General features: G+C 54.7%; 1 protein-coding gene across 1 annotated transcript in view; it reads left to right on the top strand.

Moving 5' to 3' along the window:
* Nucleotides 1-25641, top strand: part of LOC133350099 (tyrosine-protein kinase JAK2-like) — a 95430-nt gene that overhangs the window by 11120 nt on the left and 58669 nt on the right. The window contains exon 2 of the mRNA XM_061564124.1: nucleotides 20322-20905. Within this exon, the coding sequence (XP_061420108.1) occupies nucleotides 20503-20905 (403 nt within the window). The 5' untranslated portion in view covers nucleotides 20322-20502. The remainder of the gene's footprint in view (nucleotides 1-20321; nucleotides 20906-25641) is intronic.

Raw genomic sequence — 25641 nt, 5'->3', positions numbered from 1 at the left:
ATACTGCCTTCGACTTTTATGAACGACTGGGTGTTAAAGGTGAGCGATTTGTCGTAGTACCTGGCTGTATAGCAAATGAAAAAATAAAATTACTTTACTGTGCAAGTGAAAAATGTGTGTTTTAATATTTATGTGTTTATTTATTTATTTAGGGAACCCTTTATAGCATGAGCTACAGGCCCCGCACTAGCTTAGTCCGGCACTGGCCCTTGTACAGTGTCCGGTGAGCGTGGAGTGGCTGCCACGAGCATTATAACTTTTATTACCACCACCACCACCTCCCCCTTTTCAGCCACTTACCCACTCACCCGAATGACCCACTTAACACCTCGCCCATCCATCAACCGACTCACCTGCTCACATCCCCTGCCCACACACCAACCCACCAACTCCCCCATCTATTAACCAACTCACTTGCCCACATCCCCTACATTCACACCAACCCACCAACTCACCCACACATCAAACCATTCACCTGCCCACACCCCCTACACTCACACCAACCCACCAATTCACCCATACATCAAACCATTCACCTGCTCACATCCCCGACACTCACACCAACCCACCAACTCACCCACACATCAAACCATCTATCAAACCATTCACCTGCCCACATCCCCGACACTCACACATCAACCAACTCACCTGACCACATCCCCTACATTCACACCAACCCACCAACTCACCCACACATCAAACCATCTATCAAACCATTCACCTGCCCACATCCCCGACACTCACACATCAACCAACTCACCTGACCACATCCCCTACATTCACACCAACCCACCAACTCACCCACACATCAAACCATTCACCCAGCCCACACCCCCTACACTCACACCAACCCACCAATTCACCCATACATCAAACCATTCACCTGCTCACATCCCCTGCCCACACACCAACCCACTAACTCACCCATACATCAAACCATCTATCAAACCATTCACCTACCCACATCCCCGACACTCACACCAACCCACAAACTCACCCATCCATCAAACCATTCACCCAGCTCACATCCCCGACACTCACACCAACCCACCAACTCACCCATACATCAAACCATTCACCCAGCCCACATCCCCGACACTCACATCAACCCACCAACTCACCCACACATCAAACCATTCACCTGCTCACATCCCCGACACTCACACCAACCCACCAACTCACCCACACATCAAACCATTCACCCAACTCACATCCCCGACACTCACACCAACCCACCAACTCACCCATCCATCAAACCATTCATCTGCTCACATCCCCGACACTCACACCAACCCACAAACTCACCCATACATCAAATCATTCACCTGCTCACATCCCCGACACTCACACCAACCCACCAACTCACCCATCCATCAAACCATTCATCTGCTCACATCCCCGACACTCACACCAACCCACAAACTCACCCATACATCAAATCATTCACCTGCTCACATCCCCGACACTCACACCAACCCACCAACTCACCCATACATCAAACCATTCACCCAGCTCACATCCCCGACACTCACACCAACCCACCAACTCACCCATCCATCAAACCATTCATCTGCTCACATCCCCGACACTCACACCAACCCACAAACTCACCCATACATCAAATCATTCACCTGCTCACATCCCCGACACTCACACCAACCCACCAACTCACCCATCCATCAAACCATTCACCTGCTCACATCCCCGACACTCACACCAACCCACAAACTCACCCATCCATCAAACCATTCACCTGCTCACATCCCCTACACTCACACCAACCCACAAACTCACCCATACATCAAACCATTCACCTACCCACATCCCCTACACTCACACCAACCCACAAACTCACCCATACATCAAACCATTCACCCAGCTCACATCCCCGACACTCACACCAACCCACCAACTCACCCACACATCAAACCATTCACCTGCTCACATCCCCGACACTCACACCAACCCACCAACTCACCCATACATCAAACCATTCACCTACCCACATCCCCTACACTCACACCAACCCACCAACTCGCCCATCCATCAAACCATTCACCTACCCACATCCCCTACACTCACACCAACCCACAAACTCACCCATACATCAAACCATTCACCTACCCACATCCCCTACACTCACACCAACCCACAAACTCACCCATACATCAAACCATTCACCTGCTCACATCCCCGACACTCACACCAACCCACCAACTCACCCATCCATCAAACCATTCACCCAGCTCACATCCCCGACACTCACACCAACCCACCAACTCACCCATCCATCAAACCATTCACCCAGCTCACATCCCCGACACTCACACCAACCCACCAACTCACCCATACATCAAACCATTCACCCAGCTCACATCCCCGACACTCACACCAACCCACAAACTCACCCATCCATCAAACCATTCACCCAGCTCACATCCCCGACACTCACACCAACCCACCAACTCACCCATCCATCAAACCATTCACCCAGCTCACATCCCCGACACTCACACCAACCCACCAACTCACCCATACATCAAACCATTCACCTACCCACATCCCCTACACTCACACCAACCCACAAACTCACCCATACATCAAATCATTCACCTGCTCACATCCCCGACACTCACACCAACCCACCAACTCACCCATCCATCAAACCATTCACCCAGCTCACATCCCCGACACTCACACCAACCCACCAACTCACCCATACATCAACCAACTCACCTGCCTACATCTCCTACACTCACACCAACTCTCACCCATCCATCAAACCATTAACCTGCCCACACACCAACTCGCCTAACTCGCGCAATCGCTCACCTACTCACTGACGCATCTCCCCACCCGCTCACGCCCCTCGCTCGCCCACTGACCCACTCACTCACGCGACCAACCCACCCGCTCACCGCACACACCACGACTCACTGACTCATCCACTCACAAACACCCCCCTCCCCCCATACGGCCCCACAAGCCCCACGCCGCACGCGAACGCGGCTAACATTCTCTCGCAGTGCATGAACTGGTGGGTGGTGGTGGTGGGGTGGGCGGGCACGTGTTTTTGCTGTGCCCGGTGCCGGATTATCATCGGAGCACAAGTAAATTTCGATTTAAAGCTTTCGTGACTGCAGGGATTCATCTTCTTGGTTCTTTTGGTAAAGTGACGTAGAATGGAAATACAAAAAAATGAAACTTATTTATTTATTTATTATTATTTTATTATTTCCATTCTACTGTGACTTTACCGAAAGAACCAAGAAGAGGAGCACAAGTAGTTACGGGGTCGTCCATAAATGACGTCACGCGATTTTGGATGATTTTTGACTCCCCCCCCCCCCTCGTCACACGGCGTCACAAAATGTCAGACCTCCCCCCCCCCCTCAAATATGACGTCACAAAGCTCTGCCCCGCCCCCCAAAACCATATTTCCATTTTGAAAATAAAACATCCTTCAAATCGCTTTAAACTATTGTCATTGTAGTGCGTATTTAATGTGGCGCTGCACTCTGATGTTGTAGGAGTGCTGTTATAACAATTAGTGTTGTTGGAACATTTATTTATTATTTAAATTTGCACCTTTTGATGTGACGTCACATTTCTCAAACCCTTCCCCCCTTCTCGTCACACATCGTCACAAATGTCTGACCCCCCCCCCACCCCCTAGGTGCGTGACGTCATTTATGGACGGCCCCTATAGGCCCCGCACTTTCAAGGACCCCGCGCTAAACGCTTTCAAGCGATCAATTCCGGTTCAGTGATTCTGCACTTGCTCTATTACTATAGTACAGTGCTACTAGCTTCTTTGCCCGTCCAAGGATGCGTGTATGAATTGCAGTAAATTTGAAATATTCAAGAGAAGAATTGTTCAGCTCATTATTATTAATGTGGGGAGGGGGGGGGGGGGCATGTGGAGTGACGTCACCCGCTAATGGTTGTTGTGGAGGGATGCGGCATGTGAGTGACGTCACACACTCATGGTTGTTGTGGAGGGGTGCGGCATGTGAGTGACGTCACTTGCTTCATCCGGCACTGGCTGTACCCTATGAGATTTCTCTCTGGGCAGAGGGCACGTCTGCATATTTGCAATGCCCCGTTGCTGCCCGTATCCAGAGTGAGTGGGGCATGTTTCATCACGTGCACAGAGGGAGCAGCTACTAATTTCATACCACGCATAGCATGCATCTGTGACGCTCCGAACATGAAATGTTTGATCGCTCGTACGAAGGGCATGGTTGCAACGCACTTGTATAGGGCACGTGTTCATGCTCACGCAGAGGGCATGCTTGTACCGTAATCTTGCACAGAGACCCACAGAGACTTAAATAGACCGGTATGTGTGTGTACCCAAAGACTCACAGCATCGTACCTTTTGCAGAGATGTCCATATGCTCGCATATAGACCCAGATACTTAATGAGACTTATCGATATAGATTTGAGTAGATACCCCATACACTTAGGAATCTTTCACAGAGACCCAGAGACTTTCATAAGTATCCATAAGCTTTAATAGAGACTCGTAGACTAACAAAGAGAGGCACTGGCTTGTATAGAGACCCATATAGCCTTAGCCACTTAAAGTGTCCCTCTTGTATCTACGGTACCCGTGATTGTTTTGTGTTTTCATGACTCGCAACATTCAAACTCTCAGTCCGGTAACCTTCAAACCCTTGTCCTAACACGCACACACGGGCAACACGTGTACACACACACACGGACAACACATGTACATACACACACACACACAGACAACACGTGTACACACACACACGGGCAACACGTGTGTACACGTGCAATACGTGTGGACACGCGCGCACACGGGCAACACGTGTGCACGCACACACTGAGAATTGGCTCAATTGGCGGAGACACCTTGAGTTGCTTGGCGCTTCACGTGGGATGTGTTTGAACAATCATCAGGCGCGCGGAACGAGTTCATTTGAATGTGGAAGAGTACATTGGTGAACGCAGGACTGCAGATACCCACACGCTTACAGTGGCCCACACACATGAGATAGACTAACATAGAGACCCGCAATCTTACACAGAGACCCATAGCCTTACACAGAGCCCCATAGACTTACAAAGAGACCCATAGCCTTACAAAGACACCCGAAATCTCACACAGACACCCATAGCCTTACAAAGAGACCCATAGACTTACATAGAGACCCGCGATCTTACACAGAGACCCATAGCCTTACACAGAGACCCATAGCCTTACTTAGAGCCCCATAGACTTACACAGAGACCCACACTCACACAGAGACCCATAGCCTTACAAAGAGACCCATAGACTTAGAAAGAGACCAATAGACTTACACAGAGCCCCATAGACTTACACAGAGACCCATAGACTTACACAGAGCCCCATATCCTTACACAGAGCCCAATATCCTTACACAGAGCCCCATATCCTTACACAGAGCCCCATAGCCTTACACAGAGCCCCATAGACTTACACAGAGACCCATAGACTTACAGAGACCCATAGACTTACAGAGACCCATAGCCTTACACAGAGACCCATAGCCTTACACAGAGACCCATAGACTTGCCTAGAGATCCATAGTCTTACACAGAGCCCAATAGACTTACAAAGAGACCCATAGCCTTACACAGAGACCCATAGAATTACATGGAGACCCATGGACTTACACGAAGACCCATAGCCTTACATGGAGACCCATAGACTTGCCTAGAGATCCATAGTCTTGTACAGAGACCCATAGACTTACACGGAGACCCGAGTAATTATCGCGTGTGCTTGTGCACCACTGCAAGCGCAGTATCTATCACCAGAGTTGCCACCTGTCTGGGTTTGGCCCGGTACAGTCCGGGAAATGGTATCTATCTGTGTTCGGGTCGCGACAGGAATGTATTCGTACCGAGATGTGGCGGCGTTAGTTAGTGCGGTGTTGAACGTTATCACAGCATAGGGCACAGTGTTGATAACACACCGAGTGCTGACTTTATTACGAGGAGGAAGACGTGTCTGGGTTTGGCCCACAGTGGTGTGTAAGGTCACCCTAGGGATCACAAAGTATCTGGTGATGCTGCTGCTGCTGCTGTGTTGGTAGTCTCTTGTTTGTCCATCGAAGGTTGACGATCACCTTGACACGCTTCGTTGGGGATGAGTCTGGGGTATGGTGAGAGTGCAGATGAATGAAGAGGCCAACGTGATCCCGGAACACTCTGTGGCACACTGGACATGATATGTTGGCGTCAGCCTGCTGGGGACGGGTCTCTTGATGTGTAGTTGGTAGTAGCACACGGATAACACAGAACTCTACACATTCGTCAACAACATTGTGGCCTTAAAAAAAGTCGAATCGGTGACGTTTCAGGCAATGGCCCTTCTAGCACATGAACAGAGAGGGCATAGAGTGGACGGACGATACGAGGTGGAGGCGGGACTTAACACAATGGGACCCTGAATTAGAATTATAATGGGGGGAAAAAATGTGACCTGATGACCACCTTTTTACACTCTTTTATTTAACTCACTCTGTTGTTGTTGTCGTTGTTGTATCCTCAAGTAACTCAATTTTAACCCACTTCCCAATGTGCTATCGACTGAAAACTTGGTATACTTATGTCATACTGATGACAATACTATATTATATAATAAAAAATATATAATTGTAAACAATCTTTTTTATATGTTATGTTTCTGCTTGGGTCTAATTGTCCATGGTCAACTGACGTTGGCTGTAATCGGCCACTGTCCCTTTACGTTATGGCAAGCTTCGGGGCCACTTCCTGGTGTCGTGGAGTTCTTCCATTACGAGTACATTTAATAAAAGCGTGTTTTTAAAAAGTTTTACAAAAAAATATGACTTATTAAATAGGCATACTGGATAGTTTACGGGTATCACACGCGCGTAATTTTATTGCCACTGATAGCTTGTTAAGTCGTGGGCGGGAATCAAACGTGGACCGGCGCACGGGGATTCGGTGAACAGCCGTCGATGGGTGAGAGGGGGGGCAGAGCGAAACCGGCCAAGTGGGCCGAGGAGGAAGGTGGCGGCTGCGTTTCTCGATTTCGCTCAGCGGGAATTCCCCGTAGAGAGTTGAGCGTTGACATCGCCCCCCTGCCCCTCACCTTGATGGTGGACAGAGAAACAGAGACTTAGGGGTGGGGTGTGGGGTATTGGGAAATCACTCAGCCCACCCATCAACCAACCACCACCACGATCCCGTGGCAATCATCATCATCCATCATACGTCATCATACGGAGTCGATGCACTGCTGCGTGAATCGGAGCCTGCCCCCCAAACCCTGCCCCCCAATCCCTGCCCCCCCCCCCCCCCCCCCAAAGCGTAGTGCCATCAAGGGCTTCACAGTGCATTGTTTATACTGGTAGGAACCTCCTGGTTACACCAGCCTACAGGGGATTATTGTGTCCATCGTGCAGGGAGGGGCTGGGTGGGGAGAGGCTGGGTGGGGAGGGTGGGGCTGAGTGGGGAGGGCTGGGTGGGGAGGGGCTGGGTGGGGAGGGTGGGGAGGAGCTGGGTGGGGAAGGGTGGGGAGGAGCTTGGTGGGGAGGGTGGGGCTGGGTGGGGAAGGTGGGGCTGGGTGGGGAGGGTGGGGAGGAGTTGGGTGGGGGGTGGGAGGGATGGGGCTGGGTGGGGAGGGGCTAGTCACCCCGTGGTGCCCTTATAAAACTCAACGTTTAACCTACTCACGCCGGCTTGTGCCCGCCTTCACAGTCGGGCATATTTGCGTAATACACCACGCCGCCGTTGACCCTGGCCATTGACCGAGCAACTCAACGTTCCCAGTAGCTCCCTCCGCAGGAATGTGTTTATTCGTGTCATTGGACTGCCGACGACGTCTGTTGACGTTCGAAAGCGTGCGCTCTGGGCGGGACACGTTGCCTGCAGAAGGGATGACTCGTCACGGGTTGGGTTGGTCGAGACGAATGATGGAGGAGGTGAAGAGAGGGGCAACGCGGCGTGAGGGGCCATCCATTGAGTCCGTACACATGGAGGGGGGAGTGGGGTTAAGCCAAATGCGTTCGCTTGCGTATGGGGGGGGGGGGGGGGTCTACTGACATTGTACGCATAGGAAACGGGGGTGGGTGGGTGAAGCCTCGATAATAATTTGTTTCCATTGGCCTTCAAATGAGCCACAGTTCAGTGTCTCCAGCTGTCAGACAACAAGTCCTGCCGGGAGAAGTGGGACTGTGGGAGACGTGTCACTTCGTGTGCCACCGTGCCCCTGACTGCAGCTATCACGCAGCTCGGCAACATCAGTGGGCGAGGTGCGCGACTTAATTATTTAATGCCGCCGGCGGTGGACTGTTTGCTTAAACACGTTAATATTTTTACGGTAATCCTTGATCGTTTCTGCATGGATTAAATATTGGCCGTTCTATAGGATTCGGGGGGGGGGGGGTGCGTCAGGCGTACGCACGCAGGTGGGGGGGTGGAAAAAGTCCGCATACGTACAGGGAGGGGGGTCAAGTTTAGACAGATTTTTGCGTACCTACTCAATGGATGGCCCCTAAGGGGCCGTCCATATATGACGTCACGCACCTAGGGGGTGGGGGGGGTCAACATTTCTGACGATGTGTGACGAGGGGAAATGTGACGTCACATCAAAATGCGCAACTTTAAATAAATATAGACAACACGTTCTACTTAATTAAATAGACTTTTTACTAAATGTTTTATCCTACAACATCAGAGTGCAGCAGCACATTAAATACGCACGCGATTTGAAGCATGTTTTATTTTGGGGGGGTGGGGCAGAGTTTTGTGACGTCATATTTGAGGGGGGGTCTGACTTTTTGTGACGCCATGTGACGAGGGGGGGGGGGTAAAAAATCGTCCAAAATTGCGTGACGTCATTTATGGACGGCCCCTAAGTTGTCCGTGGCAGCTTTGTGTTGGGGTCGAAGGTATCGGCTTCTCCCAGCAGTGCTTTGATCCTTGCTGTGACGATGATTACAAATTGAACCCTTATGGCAGGACCCCGGGGGTCACGTAAGCTCCCGGCTCTCGCATAAACTGCGTTGCGACGTCAATGTATGTCCGTTGAAGGCGAACGACACGGCGATCTATTCCTTTCGAAGAGCTCTACACGATGCGCTAACCAATGTTTCAAAGTTTTGTTCGCGACTACGGCATTCGTCCTCGCTGCTGCGCTTGGACGACACGACAACAGAAAGATCCGCGCCAGGTGGGACGGGGAGTCCCCAAAAATAAAAAAATGTCAATGACGATTTTGACTTCCGTTTATTTGGGGTCCCGCCATAAGGTTCATATTATTTGATCATCATCATTATCATCAATACAACTGCCGCTGCTGCTGTGTCTGCTACCACTACCCGCTGGGTTGAGTTACGGGACCAGAGGCGCTGGCTGTGGTTACGGCCTGCGTGGGTAGAGACACCGCCGTTGCGGGTGTCGCACTTCGGGAGGTGCTTCTGGGGGGTTTCCTGTGGCCGCTCCAAAGCCATGGAATGGGATTGCTGTCAGCTTCGTCATCCCACTCCCGTCCACTCAATTCCCAGAACCCCCAGCTGCTGCTGCTGCGACCCAGGGCGGTGAATGATCGCCATAGCCACCCCCCCTCTCTCTCTACCCGCAACTCTCTCATTCGCTCTCTCCAGAAAGCTGCTACACACACACACTTTGGCTCAAGGGCTCTTCCACCGTGGACCAAATATGAGTCGGTACTCTGGGCCTATAAATTATCAAACCCGTGCAGGACAGGGACTCCTCCACTTAGGAACCGAGAGTCGTAAGTTCAACCGCCGCGCAATTGATGGCGGTGGTGACATCTACATCTGCGCAACACGAAGAACCAGTGGCGTCTACGTCGATGGGAGATTATACAACTTTTCAATCCATTCCTCGTGTTTAGTGGACACGCCGTACAACGTGTTTGGAATCGACAGGAGTAAAGTTGGACTTACGAACAAATCGACTTACGAACAGACCTCTGGAACCTAACTAGTTCGTAAGTAGAGGAGTACCCATGCACAGTTTTTTATTAATAAAGTTCAACACAATACCGGAAACTCGAGCCGCTCATAGCCTCGCCAAAAAAGATACCCAGCGTCCTGGTTTGGCCGGGAGAGTCCTGGTGGTTTCGGTGGGTCTTACCTGGTAGAATAAAACTAAAACTTGTCGAATATTATATTTATCTATATCTATAAAAGGGAACTGTGTGATTATGTGTGTCTGTTCAAAATGTTTAGCGTACTTCCCGACATGCAAAAAGCTTGAAATTTGCCATGAGGGTACTTTCCAGACTGTACACCATGCACAAATGATAAAAATACACTTTTGTATTTTTTTTGGGGGGGAGCTCAACAATGCATTTATTTTTTGCACGGCATTGTGAGCTGTGACGTCACATCTGTCATGTCACCCGCGTATGCGCAGTGCTTGGCACGCTGCGAAACGAAACCCGGCTACCCGAGTTCGATTCCCGCTCACGGCCACCACCGGTGACGATTATTTGAACCGCTCCTGGGCCTCCCCTAGGTCGACTCAGCCTCAAACGAATAACTGGTGTGGTGTGTGAACATCGCCACTGGGGAGACAAAGGCGGCCGGGCGTGGTGAATCCAAGTCCTGGGCGAAGCCGGGTAGTAAAGCTCGTTTTATACAAAGTCCGTCCGGAATATTGAGCAAAACTTTCCGAGTTTATTTTATCGCAAAGTCTCATGGTTGCTGGGCAGTCAATGGATATACCCGAGCTGTGGGCGGGGCTTCCTGAGCAGTGGGCGGGGCTCACCTGAGCTGTGGGCGGGGCTACACAAACTGGGCGGGGCTACACAAACAGTGGGCGGGGTTACATTGACAATGGGTGGGGGCTACACTAGTAGGCGGGGCTACGTTAGTTATGGCGGGGCTACACGATAAGTGGGCGGGGTTATGTCAGGAGTGGGAGGGGCTAGTTAATTGAGTGGGAGGGGCTATGTAGAAGTGTGCGAGGATGGGGAGGGGAGGGGCTTGACAGCTCAGCCCACGTGTTGCAGGCTTTGCCTCCCCCCCAAGTCGAGTAATCCGATAGCTTTCATTTCTCCACTACACTTCCCCTGCTGCAGGTCTCCTGCTGCAGGTCTCCTGCTGCAGGTCTCCTGCTGCTGCAGGTCTCCTGCTGCAGGTCCCCTGCTGCAAGTCTCCTGCTGCAGGTCCCCTGCTGCAGGTCTCCTGCTGCAGGTCTCCTGCTGCAGGTCTCCTGCTGCAGTCTCCTGCTGCAGGTCCCCTGCTGCAGGTCTCCTGCTGCAGGTCTCCTGCTGCAGGTCTCCTGCTGCAGGTCTCCTGCTGCAGGCCCCCTGCTGCAGGTCTCCTGCTGCAGGTCTCCTGCTGCAGGTCTCCTGCTGCAGGGCTCCTGCTGCAGGTCCCCTGCTGCCGGTCCCCTGCTGCCGGTCCCCTGCTGCCGGTCCCCTGCTGCAGGTCTCCTGCTGCAGGTCTCCTGCTGCAGGTCTCCTGCTGCAGGTCTCCTGCTGCAGGTCTCCTGCTGCAGGCCCCCTGCTGCAGGTCTCCTGCTGCAGGTCTCCTGCTGCAGGTCTCCTGCTGCAGGGCTCCTGCTGCAGGTCCCCTGCTGCCGGTCCCCTGCTGCAGGTCCCCTGCTGCAGGTCTCCTGCTGCAGGTCCCCTGCTGCAGGTCCCCTGCTGCCGGTCCCCTGCTGCCGGTCCCCTGCTGCAGGTCTCCTGCTGCAGGTCCCCTGCTGCTGCAGGTTTCCTGCTGCAGGTCCCCTGCTGCAGGTCTCCTGCTCCAGGTTCCCTGCTGCAGGTCTCCTGCTGCAGGTCGGGTGTGTGGGGGCAGGGCAGGCGTGGAGACACTGGGGAGCGCTGCGCCACGAACCCGGCGACCCCGAGTTCGATTCCCGCTCTCACGGACAACACCGGTGACGATTATCTGTACCGGTCCGGGGCCTCCCCGAGGTCGACTCAGCCTCAAAATGAGTACCTGGTGCGGTGTGAAAACATCGCCACTGGGGAGACAAAGGCGGTCGGGCGTGGTGCTGGCCACCCACCCCCTCGTGTACCATTCCGGCCTTTATAGGTGCTCGCTAACAGTGCTTGCCCCGACAGTATGTTAAGGCTATACGGGGGATATTTGTCTTTGTATACACTGTACCCATGTAGCAGGGAGGAGGAGGAGGGGGGGACATTCGTGTCCGAGAGATGTGTCCTTTACAAAGTGTACCCATGGAGAGGGGGGCGCGTGCCAGGAGGTAACATTGGCACATTTGCATAGTGCACCCATTGAAGCAGGCACAGTGCAACTCCTTCTCAATCCACTGCTGGATAGTGGCCTCTCCCGCCACCCCCCCCCCCCCCCGCCATGTGTATCGAGGTGGTTATTAGACCGTACTTAAGCGGTCAGTGTGGGTTGTTGAAGGTAGCGTGCTGCATCTAACACGGCAGCATACAAGGCCGGTAACAGCAATAGACTTTGCTGCAACTGCCCTTTTGTTGTGCGACCCCTCGGCCTCTTAACGACCCATGAACAACAAACGTAGTCGCCCAATCCAGTCGCCCACTAAGCAGGCTGTCGAACCTGCTTGTCTTCGGCGATAATAACAGGACACTGCGGATTGCACACGTTGACATTTGACACAGGAGGAGGGCACATTTTTTACATCGCGGACGCAAATGTGGGTTGTGCATTTACATCGAGGAGGGCACACTTGTGTTGTGCATCAAGGGATGACACGTACAGAGGGGGCAGAACTACAGAGTGCCCCCAAATGTCAATGGAAATGTACACGTGGACCCAACGCATCGTGGCACGTATGCGTGTTGAACCTCTTTCGCTCACCCTACCTAGCCAATAGTGCGATATTCGGCACAGCTGTATGGTGCACTCTGAGATAAGGAACGCGGTGCGCAGAGGCAAGGGCACATGCAGCAGAGCCATTGGGGCTGTTGCATGCGGGTGTCAGGGGATGTGAGTGCGTGTGGGGAGCGGTGGTGCAGCGGTTTAGCGCATTGCGCCTACGAACCCGGCGGCCCAGGTTCGATTCTCGCAAGCGGCCCAACAGGCGACGATTATCTGAGCCGGGTCTGGGCCTCCCCTCGGTCGACTCGGCCTCGAATACAGGATGCGGTGTATAAAGGTTTCCGCTGGGGAGACAAAGGCGGCCGGGCGTGGTGTTGGCCACCCACCCCCCTCGCGTGCAGTGTCGGCCTCCACAGGTGCTTGCTAATGGCACTTGCCCCGACAGTCGGTGGCGGCTATACGGGGTGGGGCGGTCTTTGTCTTTGTGTGCGTGCGTGCGTACTTGGTGTGTGCACGATATAAAATCTTTGTAATTTTGTACTCGGAGTGCACTTGGCCTGGCACTACTCGGGGACATAAATAGGTGACCGAGCGCTGGGATTGGTCTCACCGCACCTCTCGTGCGGCCTTAATAGGTGCTTGCAAACAGCGCTCGCTCCATGGGTCTGTTAGGCTGGCGGAGGGGCGATCCTTTTCTTTTCTATTTAGTTTTGGGGTGTGCTCACTTGGGTACAACTTGAAAATGTGCACCCTGGGTCAAGGCTCTTTCAGTGTCAAGGGGCCAAGCACTTCGTGCATGACACTCATTGGCTCCTTGCAACAACGGGCGCGTTTCCACACGCGTTCAATGGCCAATGCGTAATTTACTTAGGATCCAGTAACCAAAGTCGCATTTGAATGGTCTTTTAGATTGCTTTACAGTGTAGCTTTACAGCAGGCTTACGAATACTGACGATATGGGGGTGTCTAGTGGGGAGGGGTGGGACTGGAGAGGGTGGGGGGGGGGGTGCAGTGGTGCCTGAGCAAAACCAGAGGTGGGATGATTCATCGATGGTGCTGTAGCAGCAGCAGCATTATCACCAAATATGTGAATGATGAATCCATGCATCATTCAGTTGCTTGATGATGCTTTTGCTGCGTTGGCGGTGGTGCACACGCACAGATAACACGAACAACTCGACGCGTTCCTTGTCAGTAACGCTGTGTGGCGTGAAAAGGAAACGTGCAATAGGCAACGTTTGGGGGCAGTGGCCTTTACAGGCACATGTTCGTCACGTCGATGTTGAGATTAATGATACGCGTGTGGCGTGTAAGAATCCTTCCCATCCGCGCGTGTCGTGCTGTACACTCGGGCGGAGCAGTGGCGCGCCGGTCTCGGCGCACTGCGCTATGGATGCGACGGGACGAGTTCGATTCCCGGCCCACGCCCGAAGTCGGCGGCCGCTGGCATCGTCGTGAAATCTCGCGTGCACGAGCGGACGCTGCGTTTCGTCGGGCTCCGCAGCAGTGGCGGCACACTCCGCTGTTGTACTGCACTATGCTCCAACGTCTATTCTGTCCTTGGGCAACGCGCGCACGTGTGCGGTATTGTCGAGCGGCGGTTTTCGGAGCCGCCGTCACGCCGCCTTAACGTTCTCGCGACGCTGTGCGCCCTCCAGGAGGGTCACTTTTTGAGGAGCAGAGCGTCCGCGACAGTTCCCGCGGGCCGCTCCCCACTGCCTCGCGGCCACCGGCGGCGGTCGCGGGCCCCTGTAGGTCACGGATGCCCTCCCCGCATCGTCCGTGCATTTGCTGGCCAGCCCACCGCATCGCCCAGGCCGTCCACACCCATGCCGCAGCGGCGAAAACGGTGTTGTGGTGGGGGGGGGGGCAGAAACAGTTTTAGGTGAGGTCTCGCCGTGTTCTTAAGATTGCATTTATGGCGCCTGTTAAAAGCCGAAACAGTCGGTTATTCCTGATTCGTTTTTTTTTCGTTTTTGCGGAATCAATTTGAGATTGGTCGTACGAAACAAAACCCGATAGGATTCCACGGGCGAGCGGCGAGCGAGCGGTGCGTAGCACAATTCGAAATGTCGAGCAGCCCCACAACAATTCCGCTCCCGATCCAGCGTCCCCGCGCGTTTAATTTATTTTAACCCCACGTCGGTGGGGAGAGCGCCGCTTCCTCGTTGGGCCCCACGGCCTGTGCCCGGCAGTCCGGTTGACCGGTGAGTCGGCCGGTCAGTCGGTCGGTTAATTGGCCAGTCGGCTACTCGGCCGCCTCTGCTTGTGCCGAGTCATTTAAACAGCGGCGCTCGCCACGCTGCGGTCTGATCGTTCAGCCGGGTTCAAACGGCGCTGAAGCTTAACGACGCACGAAACAAAACGCATCGTGAGCATCGTGCGTGGCGCGTCATCAACTGCGACAACTCGAGAGGGCATCGCAGAGAGCGTGGCTTGAAACCAGAACTGGCGGTAAAGCGTCGCGCGTCGCTTCCACATTCATTCTCGATTTGATGACTTTTTCAGAAACGACGACCGATTCCACAAAAAACGGTCATCTGAACATCAGGTTGAGAACCCCGTGTGAAAAAAAAAAAAAACGCTTGGCGATGCCGCCTGCTGCCGACGACGCGTTGATAGCGGCTCACTTCCACACCACGGGGCCGGAGTGGCCCCGTCGGATGGAAGTGAGCGTGATCGGTGGACGACGATGGTGATGGTGATGATGACGGCGGCGATAAGTGGCGACGGGCAGCCCGCCGCAACGTTTGAGTGTGCGGTGTCCACAAGTGGCTGACGGCGGTGGTGGTGGCGGAGCGGGGCGGGGGGCCGTGTGGCCATCTGGCCATCTGGCAGATCTAGTCGGTGATTTCCTGCTGCTCGGATGAGCATTGAGGCATTGGTGCTCATCTCATGTGTGCGCACCCTCGCAGAGCCAGCGGTGAGACATCCACATTCCCGTGGCAGGGGCGAGTCTGTCCGTAGAACAAAACTCGCTGTTGACCTCCCACCCGAAGTGGTGCTCATTCCGTCGCCCAGGGGAGGGACGACGGGCCAAGTCGACGCCACAGAAGAGATCGTCTAGACAGGAGATGGAGATACAGCGGGGATGAGCGAGTGGTAGAAATGGATAGATGCAGCGAGTCGAAAGAAGTGAGATGCGGATGAGTCCGAGACGAGAGACAAAACGTGGGGTTCGATGAGAGAATATGCAGACAAGATATGGATGAGAGAGATTCATTGGCTCGTGACATGGATTAGATATGATGAGATTATGATATACATATTTAAAATAAGACAAAATACTTTTCCGCGGATACGACTGGGGGTCCTTGCTCTTTGCTTGCGCCCAGCACGGCCACTGGCAGCGCCGGCGGTTCTGTTTGAGGCTGTGGGAGTTGCGAGGCGATCGTTTCACGGCTAACGTTCGTTGGCAAACATTATTTCCCTCTATCAGAATTGCCCCACCTTCCGCCCACGTGAAACACGTGCTTTTGCCTTTTTGTTGTTGTTCGACCTTCCTCTCCGCGACGCCCCTGCAGGCGGATCTTTCTCGTTCGTATCCGGCCGATAATTGTTGGGCCATCTCTGCGTCCCGCTCTCGAGGGCCACATTAAAGGAGGAGAAAACAAAAGCGTCTCAAGAGACTTTCTCTCCGACCTGATGAGGCAATCCAGCCACGCCGAGGCCACTCTGAACCCGCCCGTGCGCAGTGCACAGAGAAAGCGAGAGATAGTGGGGGGTGGGGTGGGGGGGCGGCCCGTGTGGCACGGTGCCCTAGGGGCCCGACTGGCAGCGGTAGACGGGGCGGCGATGCGGTAGCCACATGTTACCGACGGGTCGAACCGACGCAGTGGTACCGCACAGCGCTGACTGCTGCTCTGTTAAAACAAACAAGTCCCATGCTGGCTCCGTGCTGGCTCCGTGCTGGCTCCGTGCTGGACCCGGTGTTGGCTCCGTGGAGCCGGTGGTGTGCGCCTGACAAGGCCGCGTGCAGAATTATTCCGCGCGATAATTGCGTGACGTCACCTTGGACATGCACAGCATGCCGTGGGGCCCGTCGGCTCTGCTTCGCCGTTGAGGACACGTGCCCAGGAGTTGTCGCCCGTGCGGTGGCGTGGCTGCGGCCTTCCTGCCTACGCCTCCCACCCTCCTCGCCAAAGGACGCAGCACACACCAGCCCGGATTATTTTGACCTCAGTTCCCACACTTGGGCTCTCCTCCACCGGCTCCCTGTCTATTATCGCCGTCTGTTGTTTACATTTCTCACTCGATAAATCCCTACACCTTATCTTGCTGTTTTCTTCCCTCGTTCTTGCTGCTTTCATCTCTTGCTCGGTTCCATGCCGCCCCCTCGCCGCTCCCAATCTCTACTGTCCCTCTCTGTGCCTCCCTCGCCCTGCGCCCAGTCGCGCTCTCTCGTTCCCTTTCCCTTCGTGCTCCCCTTCGCTTGATAACAAACTCACGCCGCAGCACGCAAAACCATCGTCGTCACCTCAACCTGCTTCCGTTCCTTCCCTTTAAGCAACCCCCCATTTCTTTTGCCCTCGCCCATAATGCTACTGCTGCTCCCTAAGCCTCACCCCCCAGCTACGACCAGGCCTACCCCTACTCCTGTCACTAACCCCTATCCCATTCACTACCCCAACCCCTATCACTACCCCTAACTGCTACTCTCTGCCCCCGTCGCCCAGCTACGACCAGGCCTACCCCAACCCCTATCACTACCCCAACCCCTATCACGACTATAACCACTATCATTACCCCTATCACTACCCCAACCCCTCCTTAACCAATCCCAGCTGTTTCCCTAACGGTCACCATAACTACACCACCGCTGTTAATAATGACCGGCACCCTTTACCTCAACCACTTTCATCTCATGTACAACTTTAGCATCGTTACACAGCACCTTCGTGCACCGTTTCACTCTCACGGCCTTAGTTTTACAGATATTTACTTTGGGTACATTTTTACATTTGGTTTTCGCCGTTGTAAAGCAACCCCACCTTGGAAGTAGTTCTCCGGTGTCTGCTTCTGTGGGCTGTTGCAAAGGAGGTGGGCAAAACATCCCGGTGCAGGATCCTACCTTGGCAGAGGTTCCCTGAGACTCGGCGGTGAGGTTTTGCCGGGCGAATAAAGTGCATGATCGTCATTATTATCGTGAACGAGTTTCTTGCACCCGCACCACCCCCCCCCCCCCCCCCGCAACTCCACCACCTCTGTCCTGCCAGCGGTAGAAATGGGTTCACTACAGTTAGTCCGCGATGGGCAGGACGCGTATGAGGTGGTGGGTGAAGTGCGGGTACTCCCACGACTTCTCTCCGTCCAGCGTGGAAGAACAGACCCCGATGACCTCGTCTGGAGGGCTTCTACATACAGTTCCCTCTTGCAGTCGAGGATGTTCTGCGTGCGGTGGCGTTTGCAAGCAATGGCAAATGCTGCACATGCTTTATAAACGCAAACATCATGCCGATGATGATGATGATGACGGCGGTGGGGGATGGTGGGCGGTCGTGCGGTGAGAGATCGAGCCGACCACGTTCGGCTCTTTTGTTGCCCCATAGAAACCGCTGATGTGGCTAAGGTCGTAGGTCAGGGCGAGCGAGTGGGTGAGGACAAAGGTGGGCAGACGATTACGACGAGCCAGTTTGATGCCCCGCTGGCAAGACGTTATCTGCCTCGCCTGGTATACAGGAGGTGGTGGGTTCAATCCCAACCCTCTCTCCCTCCCTCCCTCCCCGAGGATCGTGTGGATTTTTCTCCGGGTCCTCCGGTTTTCCCCCTCCACATTTAGAATCGACGTCGCGCGCTCAAGAGCAATTTGGCTGCCGCAATACATTTCCACGCGAAAAGCCACCCCGCCGAGCTGTCGTTCGTGATAGCCCGGTCGCTTCAGAAACAGAGCCACATCGCTCAAGTGGTAAGGTAAAATAATTGATTCTAGTTTCATGGTTTTAGACGCGCGCGAGAGGTTTCTGTCACGTGGCACGCGGCGGTGCTCGGAGGGCGGTCGCTCGGCAGGAAGGACGACGGTCGGCCACACCGACCGCTGTTGACCGTCATCGGGCGGGTTGGTCCTTGGGCGGGGGGGGACGCGCTGTCCGTCGCCGAGAATCCACGACCCCGGTCGAAGCCGGGGTCGCGCCACGGCGGCGGCCTGCATTGCCGCCGACGCACGCGCGGCAAAAGGCTTTCGAACACGACCTGTGATCGACATGGACGTGACCTCCCGTCGCAACCGATATGGACGATGATGAGGTTGGCCGTGCCCCGGAAATGTGGCTCGCTCGTAGTCGGGGTCGCGGCGTGGTTTTGCGTTAACCGCTAAACGCCACGCCCCACCTCACGTGGCCATTTTTTACCATTCTAATAAATAAAGAACCGTCCTCATTGTGCAAGTCTACGCAAGTCCCGCGGTCTCGGTGCGTGTCTGTGGCATGGCTTAATTCCGCCCAAATGGGGTCACCCACCGTTCCCCACCGACCGTAGTCGACGCCTGGATGTGTTTCTCAAGTCGGCACGGGGGTCCGTTATCGGAACCGTGCAGCAGCTTCTCGCGATAAAGTTCAGCGCAGCAACACCGGGACCCGATCTCGGCGCAAATCGACTCCTGCCACCCGGACACACATGTTAGTCCACAGACCGTCCCGGCGTAACACGGGACTGTTGGCAACCCTACTTGCTAACCATTGCACCACCATTTCACGGGTCTAATAAGTTGTGGAGGAGGGCAGTAACGCGTAGGGGGGGGGGGGGTGCAAATAAGCTTCCGAGCGCAAACTCCTTGTCAGCGTTTCAGCGTGGATACACCCTATGTAATATATGCGTAGTCAAACGGAAGTCTGGAATGCGTTGTGAGTCTGTGTTGGTCTATGAGCGAATGAGCACAATCTGTCCACGGAGCATGGACAGACTGGGGCTGACACTGACTGCAGACACCGTACTCCCGTGTTGAGGACTCAATCTACCAGACGAATTGTTTAACGGCCACATTGCAATATCAGCAACACACCCACCCACCCATTCACTCATCCACCCATTCACTCACCCACCCACCCATTCTCTCACCCAACCACCCATTCACTTGTGCAGCGACACACCTATTCACTCACCCACCCACGCATTCACTCACCCACCCACTCATTCACTCACCCACCCTCTCACTCACCCACCCTCTCACTCACTCACCCACCCACCCACCAACGCACTCATCCACCTACTCATCCACCCACCCACTCATCCACCCACCCTCTCACTCACCCACCTACCCACGCATTCACTCACCCACCCACCCACTCATCCACCCACCCTCTCGTCGTTTTCTGTTCCCAAGATCTCATAGTGAGTAACCTCCCTCAATTTCAGAAACGTGTCACACTCTTGCCCATCGCAACTTTGACGGTGCCGTCCATTGCTGGCCGCTCTATAGATTGTCCCACTTTTGGCCTGCGCTCGGCATCCGCGTTTACAAACCAAAAAAAATGAACGTTTGACTATTCCTGTACGCACGTATGCATGTTGAACTTCTTTCGCGCCGTACGTAGACGACCGTGCCAATTCCCGTCTCTCGTCTCCAGGCGGACCGCGGCTCGGGCCTCGCCGTCGCTGTGGCGGAGCTCCCTCCTCCTCCTCTGCCGGCGCCGGCGGCACCGGCGGCGTGCCCCCAGTCCCGGCGGCGCTGCGGGGGCAGCGGAGGGCGACCGTAGCCGCCCCCCCCCCTCCAGCCGTGCCAGCCAACCGGACCCCCCCCCTCTCCTTATGCCGATGTTAGCCTGCCTGGGCGTCATGGCCGCCACCAGAGACGGCAGGGTGAGCGCCGGCAGCAGCGGCAACGACAGCGGCGACGGCGGCGGCGGCGGAGGAGGAGGAGGTGGGCACGGCGGCCGCGGCGACAACGGCGACGGCCGGGCCGCGCCGCTGCCCAACGGCGGCTCGGCGTCGCTGCACCGCTCCGGATCGGTGAACGAGGGGGCGGCGGCGGCGGCGGCGCCGGCGCCGTGGTGGGAGCTCGACGAGGCGGCCGTGAGCCAGAGTTGGCCGCGCGAGCAGCCCGGCCTGCACGTGCGGCTCTACCACGACCTGCAGGAGGCGCAGTTTCTCTCCTTCCCGCCCGGCGAGTACGTCGCCGAGGAAATCTGCGCCTACGTGGCACGCACGAGAGGTGAGCGGGGAGCGGGTGGGGGAGCGGGATGGGGATGGGGTTCGTTGGATTCGTTTTCGTGGACGTTTCCCAATGCTGCTTTTCCATTCTAGATTTGAAGCTTTCGTGACTGCAAGGATTCATATTCTTAGGTTTTTTCGGTAAAGTCACGTAGGTACAAAATTAATAAAAGTAAAATAAAAATAAAATAATGATCACGACGTTTCGGAGGCAACACAAGCTTCCGTCTTCAGGTGGAACTGTCACAGCACGATAGCTGAACCAGAAAAAACCTAAGAATATGCTTTTCCATTGGCACGTCCGAGCCGTGCCAGCGCGGGGCCACCGAGTTTCAAGTTGGTTTCGTTCGGCCGGCGGAGAACTGTCGAGAGTCCCGTTCGTGTGAGTGTGACCTGGGCAACCACAGTGACGACAGCGATAACAGTTGCAACTAAGCTGTTGGAAATCGGAGATGTAAAAAAAAAAAAAAATTCGAACCTTTCGCGTAAGAAGAAATCGCGAAATAGTGCACAAACTCGACGTCAAATCAAAACGACGTTCGCTAATGAAGTCCCTCGCGGTACGGGTGGCCGAACCGGGACTGAACCGCGATACGGCGGCCTCGTGACGGCACGTCTGAATGTGGCCGGGGGCCAGGGGCACGTGGTTCATGATCATCAACATCGTAGTCGCATCCCCTCCACGCGGCGATGATGCGTGCTTTTAGCCGAGCGTGTGCCCGACCGCGGCGATGAGAGAAGCGCTGCCGAGGTCACGTGCAGGTCTAGGAAGGGCAGACTAAAACCCCTCGCGTGTTTATGTGGCGACACGAAGCGGGGGGGGGAAGGGGCGGGGAGGGCTGCTGATTTTTGCCGTATGCCATCGCCGCGATCGTCTCCGGTAACCGCTAACGACGTTTGGCCCCTTTTTTCGATACGTGCCGTAAAAGCTTCGGAGAGAGGGAGGGAGACCGAGCCGGGCAAGCGCGCATCTTATCGTGCGGGCCGCGAGCCGCGAGCCGCACTGCGTCGTCGCCGCCATGGCGATTGAGATTCCGCCGTTTTGTTTTTCGCCACCACGATGGCGATGCGATTTTATAGTCGCCCCGCTGCAATAGGGGACCGTCCCGAGGCGGCAGGGGGTCCCGGTGGGGCCGGGCCGCCGGGGTCGAGGGTTCAACGGCCGCGCTTTTCCTCGGCAAGAGGTGCGGCGGCGCGGGACGAGGCCCGCTTTCTCCTCGTGTGACGCGGCACCGGAACGGGCGCCGTGGCGCCGGTGCTGGCGTGCTGCGGCCGGTGCGGTGGACGCGGGGGTTGGCGGATCGCTGGAGGATTTTACATTGAACAATAACAAAAGTTTTGAAAACATGGGACCTTTTTTTTGCCAGTAAAAAAAGGTCCCATGTTTGCAATAAAACACAAGGTGTGTTCAAACACCAAATACGTACTTTGGTGAACATGCAAACAAACACGCTCTGATAATATATATGCATTGTCCTTGAAACTGATTGGCCTACGCCAGAGACAAACACATAGAGACCCATAGAGATACGCAGAGCCTCGGAGACACATAGAGACCCATAGAGATACACAGAGACTCGGAGACACATAGAGACCCATAGAGATACACAGAGACTTGGAGACAGAGACACACAGAGATGCACAAAGACTCGGAGACACATAGAGACCCATAGAGATACACAGAGACTTGGAGACAGAGATACGCCGAGATGCACAAAGACTCGGAGACATGGAGAGACCCATAGAGATACACAGAGACTCATAGAGACCCATAGAGATATATAAAGGGTCATACATATACACAGACCTACAGAGATACATAGAGAAACGTAGAGATACATTAAAGACAAGCCACAGTAGCGCGATTGTGGCCACGCAACCAAAACTATGGACCTAATAATAAATCCATCGAGACACATGGATTTACATTGAGACCCATACAGTTGAGTTTGGAGCATGGAAGTATAGTACAACAGGTAATCATCACACACACGCATCACATTGACCCTAGCAAGGGCGATATCTGGCGGTCGAATCCATCTGTGGAGTGACGGCCAAATGAGGGAACAGCTGTCCTGTGACAGCGATAAATAACGTGAATCAAGCGCCGTTATTGCTCGGGAAAGCCTCACTGGGGTCACGTGACCTTTTTTTTAGGAAGGTCCCCACTACTTTGGGATGCTGGGCCAATCCCGCGAGTGTGGGAGTGAACCGGAGACAACCCGGCATGCGTAAAAACAGCACTCAAAAGAACTCAACCCTCGCTGAGCGTCTGCGATCCCACGAGGTTGGGAGGGTGAGATCAGAGCCCAATTAGTCGCAAGGAATTGCATTTACACAGACAGGAGCACATTTGCAGAGTGCAGCCCAAAAATAAGGAGTGTTTACAGAGTGCACCCTCAAAGGAGCGCATTTACAGAGTGCACCCAGAAAGAAGGAGCACATTTACAGAGTGCAGCCCAAAAAAAGGAGCGCATGTACAGAGTGCACCCACAACGGAGGACATTTACAGTGCATCCCATAAATAAGGAGTACATTTACAGACAGAGGAGCACAGTGGCAGGGTGCATCCATCGGAAATTGCGAAGCACTTGCACATCTTGCAAAGGAAACGTTTCAACAGAAAGGCACTTGAGGTGCGCACGTTTGGGAGCATACGAAGAAGTGTTACCGTAAGCCCCATTAATGAGGTCAACTGTATTATTGCAGCGAGTGGAAAGTTATTGCTTGGCTCCCGCGGGTGTTGGGCTCAGGCTGCGGCCCAGTGTGGTCGGGACATTTTTTTTTTTTTAACGAAAGATATTTCTGACAGGGTCATGAGCGAGAGTAAGGGCCAGCAGATATCCTGTTATTGGGCTGCGGGGACAAGCGAGATAAGGCGGCCAAGCACTCGGGCAGCACGAACCCCGCACGCTGAGCGGGGGACTTCCTTTACAGTTAATTTCGGTGTTTTATCTCCGCTCGTAAGCTCAGCGGATCGCTCATTTTCGCAGCGCTGTTTTTATGGCGCCGCGTCCGACGTTTCGCGCCCGGCGCCGCGCGGGTCGTGGGAGTTGTTTGTCCGTACTTCACCGCGCTGGTCAGCGAGGGTTGTCGAAGGCGGGGGTGGGGCAGCCACAGAGCGTCCAGTGCACGTGACGACAAAGTTCGGGCAAATGGGGCGCAACGTCAGACATCGTGCTGGACATTGTTAATATTATTGCTCATTCGGAGCATTTCTCTTCCCTCCTTTGGCTGCCACTCCGCCACTTGCCTCGACCACCGCCGCAGCAGACGTTCCCTTCCGCCCCGTTCTCTGCTGTCCCCCAAGACTGCCTTTCTTAGCAATTGATACGACGCGTGTGTAATGATAATCCGCCGTTGTACTGCGCTTCTGCGCGCTCCCAAATCTACGCTCGGCGCATCCACCAGCCCCGCGATAAACCGGAACGGAGGTAGCGACCGTCTCTTGTGATCTCCGCGCAATGCGTGCTCCGTGCGGTCCGTCGAGCGATCCACCGATTCCCACGTCGGCTGCTCGACCGTGCAATGGGTGAGGCCTGACCTGGGGGCCTGGTGCCCTCTCGTCGTCCTCGCTCGGTTTTTAGCGGCGGAGAGCGGGCCGCGTGACACACGACACACGATACGCGATTTCAACAACGAAATCTCGAGCCGCAGCCTCCAGAATCAAGATCAGCGAAATCACACGCGGGGGTCGAGGCCTTCTTTACACAATAGCCTGCGCGGCCGCGGCAGGTTTCGTAACCCGGGATTGCGTGGTTGCGTGCGTCCATGCGTGAATGCGTATGTCCGTGCGTGCGTCCGTTGTGAGGGCGCCAGCAGTTCCCTGCGGGTGTCTGGGCAGTCCCATCGGTCTCTCCAGATGCGGCGAAGAAACGGCTCCCTCCCTGGCCGCCGCGGTGAAGTATGGTGAAACAAATATCCGTGACCAAACAAGGCACGGCGAGGCCTTCATCCTGCAGTGGATGGTTATTTATTCACATTTTTAAAGACACCACCACTACCACCGCCAACATTCGCGGTGGTTTTGAGTGCGCGTGTTTTTTCTCGCTCAACCGCCGCCATCTCTTGCCGATATCTCTCCTCCAAATCTCGCGATGTGCCAGCGCCATCACCCCTGGTCTGCAATCCCCGACTCGTTCGAGGGCATCGCTGACACCGCAAGTGACACGCGCAGGTGTCACTGCTGCATGCGCAGGTGTCATTGCGCAATGCCCCTGTGGGGTGGAGCGGTGGCGCAGCAGTTGGCGCACACGGCGCCACCAACCCAGCGACTCGAGTTCAATTCCCAGCCATGGCTGACATCAGTGGCGTTGACACGAAACCGGTCGTGGGTTGACCCCGCGGCCTTAAATTAGCATCTGGTTAGATGTGTAAAAGCGTCTGCGTCGGGGAGAGAAAGACAGCCGCCGGGTGTGGTGCCGGCAACACTACCGGGTCTTAATCGGTGCTCGCTTAAAACAGCACTGGCCCCAGCAGTCTATGAAAGGATGGTGGAGGCCTCTTGACTGGGTAACAAGAATCAGTGCATGCAGCCGGCTGGCTCGGCATGAGAGAACTAGCGGCTCACAATCTTATTAACTATACGAAAACTGTAATGCCCACTCAGCTATATTAGCTCTTTTTCAGAAGTGACCTGGCCACAAATGATAGCCCAACAAAGTGGCTTATCGCGTGGAATTTTAAAGCGGCCAAATACTCCAAACGCGCGTTTCTTAAACGTGGAGGGAAAAAATA

Source organism: Lethenteron reissneri, chromosome 4 (assembly GCF_015708825.2).
Source record: "Lethenteron reissneri isolate LAM-NWPU_2019-01 chromosome 4, ASM1570882v1, whole genome shotgun sequence".
Lineage (NCBI taxonomy): Eukaryota > Metazoa > Chordata > Hyperoartia > Petromyzontiformes > Petromyzontidae > Lethenteron > Lethenteron reissneri.
Note: the sequence above shows the minus strand (reverse complement) of the source record. Positions and strands in the feature narration are given on the sequence as shown.